This window comes from Ricinus communis, chromosome 1 (genome assembly GCF_019578655.1).
Source record: "Ricinus communis isolate WT05 ecotype wild-type chromosome 1, ASM1957865v1, whole genome shotgun sequence".
Taxonomy (NCBI): Eukaryota; Viridiplantae; Streptophyta; class Magnoliopsida; order Malpighiales; family Euphorbiaceae; genus Ricinus; species Ricinus communis.
This window is the reverse complement of record NC_063256.1, coordinates 3,545,830-3,555,247: the sequence shown is the minus strand read 5'-3', so window position 1 is coordinate 3,555,247 and position 9,418 is coordinate 3,545,830. Positions and strand designations below refer to the sequence as shown.

The window sequence follows — 9,418 nt, the reverse complement described above, 5'->3', positions numbered from 1 at the left end:
ACCCATATGCCAAAGTTCATATTAGTATTTATGCTTATTCTAATCGTACATTCAGAAAAAGAAAATTGAAGATCATTAATTACTTTTGCAAATATATTAACTGTAAGATTTTAATAGTACATCCTAAATTTTTAAAAAATAAAATACTAAAAATGACCTTTCGTGTTTAAAAATCCTAATTAATTATATTAATAATTTACAAGTAGAATAGATACATTCTGAAAACAATATGCATCCGAGAGTTCAATCATTGCGTACGTATGAAGTATGATATCCTAAACGAATAGGTTCTTATTATAAAATAAAACATTCAATTTTCTGAATTAAAAATAGTTGGTCCAATTATGTACCATACAATAATTAAGACGGAATTATTTTTTTTTATAATAATAGTATACTGGAGGGCATGAAACTTCCACGTCAAAGTGAGGACCCTGCATGGAACACTACTCGTGGACCTATACCTATACACATACACATACATAATTATATGGAATTACAATTTAGCTTTCATCATGCCATCGAAGTCTGATGGATTTATATTCTAGTATTCGAATCCTAATCAATTGAGTCATTGAGAGTTTTATTAATCTATCAACTAAGTTAACTCGTAAAAGTAATTAAGTCTCAAATTAAACAACGCATTATTTGTTTAGAAAAAGAATTGCATCCCAATCTTGATTACCATATTTAACATACTAGAACAATGGGAATGGAGATAAATCAAAATTAAAGGTAAATAACGAGACTACAATGATATAATGTGTTAACAGAAGGGGTAAAATCGGCGTGGTCAAATTGCTTGTTTTTGTGCATTTAAGCAATGAATGAATTCAAAAACTTTTGGTTTTGTTATCAACATCAATCATTGTTATAACTGGGGCCTATCCCTCAAAATCGAAATTATTGAAAAGTTCAACTCTTTTTTTTTTTGGGCACAAAGTAACGGCATTAATAAGAACACCGCAAAAAGGATGGTTCCAACCACTTGTTTCATCTCCTTGCTACCTTTTTCTTTTCAAAATTTCTTTATTGTCCCAGCATTTTACATCATGTTATTACATGAAAAATACGTCAACTAATTATAACTATAATTATAATTTTTTAATTTTTAAAATACATGTCGTTTTAAATTCCCTTTTTCCTTAATTAAAATGTCTATATATGCTGTTTTCCCTTGTGAATTATTTAAGTTTAGCTTAATCTGGCCGATTTGAACATATAAATTCAAAATTGCACTCTCCCAATTTCTTAGAAGATTTGTTGGAGCAATCTCTCTCTCTCTATTCACCATTGTTGAGATAGGTATTAGTTTTAAGTTATAGAAATAATAATGTATTTTGCAAGAGGGTACAATACACTAGATTCAGCTCGAAAAGGAATGATTTCTTTCTATCAGCAGGATAATAACTGTGCTGACAAAACTAGTCCCAGTCCACTTATGCTAAAAAGCAACTGTCAGAATATTAATTAAAGATTGCTATGGAATCTATGGTTGAGATGGAAGGACACAGTTCAGCTATTTCCTGCTTCTCCTTTTGTTCCTTTTCTCTTACTCGGAAACATATTTTGGGTTAGGATTTTTCAAAGCCCTCCAGCAGTCCCTTTGTTGAGTGAGAAACGAGTTCATCAAAAGCTTTTTCTTCCTACTCTTTTGAAAATCGCTTTCTTTCTAGAGTGAGAAATCGTTTGAGAAAAAAGCCTTTCTCTTCCTACTTTTTTCTATAACAATTAGATTGCCGAATTCCTGTGGCTCTTACTAAATAAGATGGTCCAAACCTTTTCTTTTATTGAATTTTTTTTTTCAAAAAATGTCTTTGATTTGTATATTTTATGATTCTGTTTGAATTATAGCAGACCCAATCCTATCAATTAATTGCTGGTAAACAATTTTTGGGAAATAAAATTAAATTAATAGAGTTTGTTTCCTTAAGTTTGAAGGCAAAACGTGTTGAGAACATTCCTTGTTATAATAACCTGCCATAGTAGAAAGCAGCAGCAATCTCAAAGAGAACTCCAAAATTTACTCAAAGCATTCCATTCTTGATAAACAGTTTCTTTATAATCCGGTTAGCAGTCAGCATTGGAGAAATGAACCCACCACTATACCTTACAACACATGCACTTGCAAAGTTACAAATATATATAGTAAATATTAGCAGATGTTGATTATTGATAAGACTCTTTTCAAAATTAAATTGGTGAAGCACATTTATATTTGCTATTTGAATCGGTTGCTCAGAGTGCAATTCATAAGTGAAATGTTAAAAACAATAAGGAAAATCAAAATCAAACAAATAGACATTGTTAAGCATCAATATGATTTTCTAATGCTGTCTCTCTTGTCAGGAAAGTATCCACTATTTCTATTCATGCGCGTGGGGGCGGCCCTTTTCCTTCCCTTCTTCATCTTCATTCCTGTCCCTCGCTTAAATATCACCCTCTGTACTATTTTTGCAGCTGACGCCTTTTACTTTTCTAACTTATCTCTATTTTCTTTTTTCTTTTTTTTTTCTGCTTAAAAAAAACGGAAATAATAAATTTAATGTACTGACTGACAGACACACCTTTCAGAACTCTTCAAAAGAAAAAAAGAAAATTTTGAAAAACTACGCGTCCTTCCCAACACAACAACAACGAACTTCTTTCTTCGCACCTCAAAACCCTAACTCCTCTCTCTCTCTCTCTCTCTCTCTCTCTATATTCATTCTGTTTAACTTTTTATCTTTCTAAAACTCCCTCTCAGTTCTCACGTCATTTCAAATCCCCAATCAGTAGATCTCTGGGTTCCATGGATGATAAAGATAATACCGGCGATGACTTTGTTACTGACTCCACCTGGACGCTAGGACCTGACTCCGATGGCGTCAGTTACTTCTTTGCAACCGAGCGAGAGAGCAGTATACTCAGCGAATTCGGATGGAATCTTCACACCAGTGAACCGGAACGGCTCGATGAACTTGACCCGATACAATCTCAAAATACAGCCGATTTGGCGGGAAATCTTAGGTTTGCACCTGAGAGCAGCAGCAGCAGCAGCGTGTTACAAGGATCGGTACCTACCGGTCGCGATACTCGTACTGGTACGGCAATCCCTGGCAGTGGCGGTGGCGATGCGTCGACTTCGAATCCATCAATATCGTCAAGCTCCAGTGAGGATCCGCCAGATAAGTCCGCGAGTTCCGTCGGGAAACCACCTGAGATACCGTGAGTAGTGGATATACAGAAATTGAAAAATTAGCTCGAATCTCGAGGTTTTGCACTTAAAATAATGGGGATAAAATCAAGAAACAGTTGCAGAACTCGGTCCTTTCTGTTTGGAGAGAGGGAGAGTGCAATTTATGCGTCCGTACACTCTAGAAACTGTCAAAAAAATTTGGTTTTAGCTCATGCAAGTTGGGGAGGAGAGGTAGTTTCGTAATTTATCAGAAAAATAGGGCTAAATGGGATAATTTTTCTCGAAACAAAAGGGGCATTTTGCTAAGAGAAAAAAAGAAGACAGAGCCCTCGAACCCGCCGTTATTGCGGCGGGAATGGCGTGCTCTTAACTTTTTTTAACACGAACTTTTAAAATTCTCTTTTCTTTTTCTCTTTCGGTTTCTAATTCTATTAGTAACACATTTATAAAGCTGAATATATACAGCAGAAGGAAAAAAGAAGTTCCTTGATACTTGTTTTTATTAGTTTTTTTGGTCGATATTCTTTCAAGAAAAGGAAATATTGTAGGAGATATTCTGTTATGCTATGTTTGTTTTTTTTTTTTGTTTTAAATTTAAATAAATCAATTGATGCTTGTTTTATGTTCTAGATTCATCCCCTTTGGATAGTGCTTTATACAATTATAATCATTTTGAATGCAATACGTGTCTGCAAGTTGCACGACACACACAAATGCTTCACCGTATTGAATCTCATTTTCTATTTTCGGTTTTTCTTATTCTGCATGAACATATTCATGTGCATTACTATCACTGCATATGTACTATTATTTTTCTTGAAAAAACTATATTCTACCCGCTTCCAGCATTGCATATAAATGTCATTCAATCCTTACCCTATATTATTTATTTTGCCATGAGAGATTAGTTTTCTTTTTGTCTTTTCCCTCATTGGCTTTACATCATATCATTTATGATGATATTTTGCATCTAGTTTCTAGATTTGATTTGATTTGATTTTTATTTTTTCTTATGTTCATGGTCAATGCCACTGTTTTGCTCATTGTATTGCCCAATGGGCTAGGAAATAGTCTTGATGAAGGATGTCCATCTCTGTGCACTCAGATGTTGCTTCGTTGTTCCATCTCCATGACGTTCTCTTTTATATCCAGGGAAAAATAAAAAAAGAACCAACCATTAGTCCCATTTTGGCATTAACCTTTTTTCCAATTTCAATATCTTAAAATCTTCTTTCAGATAGCCATCTGGACTGCACTGATCTTATTAGGAAACAGCGAGAGAAATGTAGTTACCTTCGGAAAGATAACATGAAGTGCACAATCAATTTTCTAGCAACATGGACACATTATTTTACTGCTACACTTGGGCTTTTTTTTTTTCAGAATTTTATTTTGATTTTTCATAATTGTAGGTGAAATATTTTGTAGGAGTAAGGGCAAAAAGAAGGGGCAGAAACGAATCCGACAACCACGTTTTGCGTTTATGACAAAGAGTGAAGTTGATCATCTTGAGGATGGATACCGTTGGCGTAAATATGGACAGAAAGCAGTTAAAAACAGTCCATTTCCCAGGTCTGCAGTTAATCTACTTTTATTAATTTCTATTGTCCCAAAGGTATCTACATTTCCTTTCTTCCATTGTCTTCATCATTTTCTCCAGCAACGTCTATCTAAAGTTTCCAATCAATCAATTCTACTATAATTAGTTCTACTATTAATGATATTAGATATAAGTCGAATTCTATTGAATTGACTCCTTTTTTACTCAATATGGTTCTACGAATTTTCAATTTACTAGAAAATAAATACAATAATAAGTATATTTGATAAACATTTAAAATTCACTTAACAAAGGAAAAGGGCAGCAATATATATATAAAACAAAAAATTGGTTTTGCTTTTCAGAAATTTTTTTTTTTTTTTTTTCGCTTTCTAACATTGGTTTTTGTTGCCTAACCATGTTTGCTTACAAAAACTTTAAAAAATCCGACAAGAAAAACGAAAGAGCAAGCTAATCAAACGAAGCGTTAAGAATTCATTAACTTCTATAATTCTATATTTTTCAGCCAGTTAGAAGAACTTTTAGCTTTCATTTCTTTTCCACGTTAGTTTGGTGTGCATTCATGGATAAATTCTCAAAATGATCTCAAGGAGGATCGAACCCTAGTTGGAAAGGTAAAGAAATCCCTTGACTAAATGGATTAACACTCTTAGAGTTTTGGCCATCACTGTTTAATGTTTACTACAAAATTATATATTTTACTGGTATGCTAAACAAGTTCCATTAACTCTATTTGGAAGATTGTATATGCAAAAGAAAAGACCATATTCTCATTTTTAAAGTTCCTGATTCAAAATCCGTTGCTTTTAATATTTCTTGAAAGTGTGTTTGATTTGACACATAAACATTTCAGGAGCTATTATCGTTGCACAAATAGCAAATGCACTGTGAAGAAGAGGGTTGAACGGTCTTCTGAAGATCCCACCATTGTGATTACAACATATGAAGGCCAGCACTGTCACCATACTGTTGGTTTTCCTCGAGGCGGAATAATTAGTCATGAAGTCACATTTGTTAACCACATGACTCCGCCAGTTTCACAATTTTATTATACTGGAATTCAGACACCTCGAGAAAATCCTCCAACTATTACACAATCACAACAAACATTACCGGCTCAAACCGGTGAACCCGGTACACTGAGAGAGCCAAACCGGCGGGGCCCAACAGATGAAGGACTTCTTGGGGACATCGTGCCTCCTGGAATGCGTAACAGATGAGACAGAATTGGTACATTGCTTGCCTTCCCTAATTTTAGTTATTAAACTTGATCCTTTAGTATCTATGAATCTTGCATGAAGATAGCATTTCCAATCACTTCATGTGTAATTGACAGAGAGAGTTAGTACATTGGACTTTCGACTAAAGGTACACTAAAATTTAAAATCATTACGTATGTCACTGGAAAAATTTCAGTAGATGTTATTTTTCTTTTTTAATTTTTTGTAGACTCTTAAGAGGCCTGCTCTTGAAATCTATGTAAGAATTAGTTAATTTTTGGCTTTTAAATTAAAGATTAAACTAATTCTGTGCTGAATTTTCTCAATAAATCTCTATATAAGTTTATCAATCATGTTAAATGATAACAAAAGATGTTCATGAGCTGTCAAAAATGAAAGAAAACGAGTACGAGCCTTAGAATTGTTAACTATAAGAATAAAATCAGATTTTAGCCATTTAGTGCTAAAACTTAATTTAGCTCATGGGAAGAATAAAAGCTCTAAATATAGCAAGATGCGTAATAGAACTTAGTTCCACTCATCTGTATATGTAGATAACCTTTGATGAGGTCAGAAGAAAAGGAGAGAATCCGATGTATTTACCAGTCAACTACTATAGAGTTTCAGCTTCTACATTAGTGGACAAGCTAGCGTCTGAGGCATGAATGGTTCTTGAGTGAACTAGTCTGATATTATCTGTTAGAACCACAGGTATCACACCGCATATGTGACTTATAGTGAGCAGGTATAATGGATATACTGAGTACGGTGGGCCACGTGTAAATGTCCTCGTTTGCTTGTGGCTATGTATCATTGCCACCATCAAGTCGTTCTCATTCAGTCCGAACTTATCTACTAATGTTTGCTTGAGGGTTATTGCCTATGTAGTACCTTATCTTTCGATAGTTGCCACTTTATTCTTTGCTTTCTCATTAAGTACTTAAAAGATCTTTTCTGGAAAGGATGTGGTTGGAAGCCGCTTAAGGAAAAAGGCTAAATGAACCAATGCTCTACAACCCTAAACGAACCAGATTCAAGTTAAACAAAATTTTTTAAATATATACATTGTAAGTTATAGCAATGATTGTTGAATCTTTTATTGTAGTCCCAAAATTTCGATATGATTGCAATCATTGAACTTCATTATGTTTTAATTTACACATTTTATACTTGAGAGATTGATACATCACAAAATAGCTGATAACAAAAGGTGAGGAAAAAATTATAATATATTAAAACGAAGATAACTAACTAAAATGCAATTGAAGTTTAATAACTAAAAGAAAGTTTATGAATAAACTGAAACTAAATGTAAAAATTTAGTTTTAATAATTGGTACAACTACCCTATGTTATACATTCTCTTTTAGATATTTTGATCTTCTCCTTGACTTGTTGAAAACTTCTTTAATTATCTACATATACCACGACAACTGCACTTCTTTTCTCTAGGTTGTAGATAAATGAAACATAATACCACAAGTCTTAAGTTCATCGTAGTAAAATATTTAAGCAGGGTTTTCCTTCAAAGGTTTTCCATAACTCATCCTAAACTTGGCTTGGTCTTGAAGTATTCAAGTAGTCATATCGCATATATATACAATTGTTTTCTCCCAAGCCGGGGACATATCATGCTTAGAGGCTTCCGCAGAGAATTGTGTCACTGTTTGCTGTTTTTCCTTGGGTATTTGCACTTTTCTTATTAGGGAGTGATAAATACGAGTATTTGTTTAGCATGATTGAAAACTCTATATAACCACTTATATTAGATTGTTATGAGACAGGTGGCTATACCATGCGTCTTTTGTAGCCTATACGTTAGTTTGTGTAAGAATTGCAGTACATGGCTTAATGTTTTTGTGTTCCATATCTGGGTCGACCGACATGATCCCATATGTGTAGAGGTGGATTCCAAGAAACGGTGACCCAAAAAAATTAATTTCTTATGCTGCCTTGTCAGGAGTTAAAATCTTTTTAAAGGTGCTTGCTTGATAGAATATAACCCTTTGTCTCACCCACCTGTTTTGTAGCAAGGCACGGGTCAAGTGTGTGGAACATTCCCTTTATATTATTTTATCTATAGGCATATTCATGAAGCTACGTGTTCTATATTTTATTCCTCACTATTAAGAGAAGATAAACCCATTTATGTTTTATCATTCTTATTTAACCTAGCCTTCTTAACACGGTTTACATATGTATATATGTATGTATGGTGCAGAGAATTCATTTTACTTTATTGTGGAGAACAAAAGGAGCAAGCCAGAATTTTCTAGCTCGAAGTGAGTCCTCAAGTCTTGTATTTATCTCTTGGTACTAGAGTGCATGACTTTATACGTATCTCACATTGCAGCAGGTATTTTTCAATTGATTGGCTCTTATATAGAACCTTTTTCATTTCAAATTTGCATTTTGAGGATGGCTTGCTGTATGTGTAAATAGCTTTCACAGCTGAAATATTGTTAACCTAATTCTGCACTCTTTTAGTTTGAGTCCGCTCTGAATTCAGAGTGTTTTAAGAGGTCTGTACTATATGTAAAGTTGATGATATAAATCCTTCTTTATTTCTAAATCAAATCTTATAATTTGATTCATTAATCGTCCTTTTTTTTCTGTTTGCTTTTTGGGTAGCTGTAGTTAATTCATTTCTGTTTGGGAGTTCTTCTTCATGGGAGGTACGTGACCCCGAATGATATATATATATAATGAACACTGTGAACTGGGCCACTTCTTGGTGGTGGTTCAGTTACGTGGATTTCGATGTTGCTTCAGAGTCAGCCGACAGTGCTTTTTCACTCTCTTTCCTTTTTCCTTTTGTTTTACCTTTTCTTGAATCTTGACCTTTCTATCTTTTTTATTTTTCTCTTTCTTGATGGTACTCTTGTCACTTTTTATCCTTTTTCCCTTTCACTTTTTACCTTTTCTTGAAGGCAGCTTGGGTTACTACAACGGACAAGTATTGCTTCTCATGTATGTCTTCTTTATATCCCAGAATCAATTAATTTTGAAGTAGTAATGTATTAAATAATTTAAAATATATATTAGAAATTGATTCATTTTGGTATATGAAAGAGGTCATATGCAATATTTTTTGTATTGTAATTTCATAATAAAGAAAGAGAAAATAACGAAGAAAGAAAGTGAAGGTAAAGGGGAAAAAACGTAAGAAGGTACATTGCAGAAGAGAGTTATTCGCTTCCTTCTTCACATATAATTAAATACTAGTTTTAATTCTAAAAAATAACATATTAATAATTAATTACATTCATAATTAGATAATAATTATTCTAAAAATATATTAATTATATTTTCATAATATATTAACTAATAAATTAATTTAAAAATTAAATAATGATCATAATTATAAAAAATAATATCTTTAAATATCATATGTATTAATAAATTAATATTTTAAATTATATGATAATTTATAATTTAGAAATAGTAATATTAATTATAT

At 32.9% G+C, this 9,418-nt stretch overlaps 1 protein-coding gene across 6 annotated transcripts; it reads left to right on the top strand.

The window, feature by feature from the left end:
- The first annotated feature begins 2,445 nt into the window (after window positions 1-2,445).
- LOC8289134 (probable WRKY transcription factor 57) lies at window positions 2,446-8,995 on the top strand. 6 transcript variants are annotated; one of them, XR_007214392.1, is made up of 5 exons: window positions 2,446-3,207; window positions 4,591-4,750; window positions 5,593-5,969; window positions 8,180-8,314; window positions 8,590-8,995. XR_007214392.1 is itself a non-coding variant. In XM_015728339.3 (4 exons), the coding sequence occupies exons 1-3, from the start codon at window positions 2,792-2,794 to the stop codon at window positions 5,957-5,959; spliced, it is 927 nt and encodes a 308-aa protein (XP_015583825.2). In that variant the 5' UTR covers window positions 2,451-2,791; the 3' UTR covers window positions 5,960-5,969; window positions 8,180-8,552. The 6 variants fall into 6 exon arrangements, 1 of the variants encoding a protein (XP_015583825.2); XR_007214391.1 differs by having other exon boundaries at window positions 2,451-3,207; window positions 4,607-4,750; window positions 8,180-8,240; window positions 8,596-8,995; XR_007214389.1 differs by having other exon boundaries at window positions 2,451-3,207; window positions 4,607-4,750; window positions 8,180-8,240.
- The last annotated feature ends 423 nt before the right edge of the window (window positions 8,996-9,418 follow it).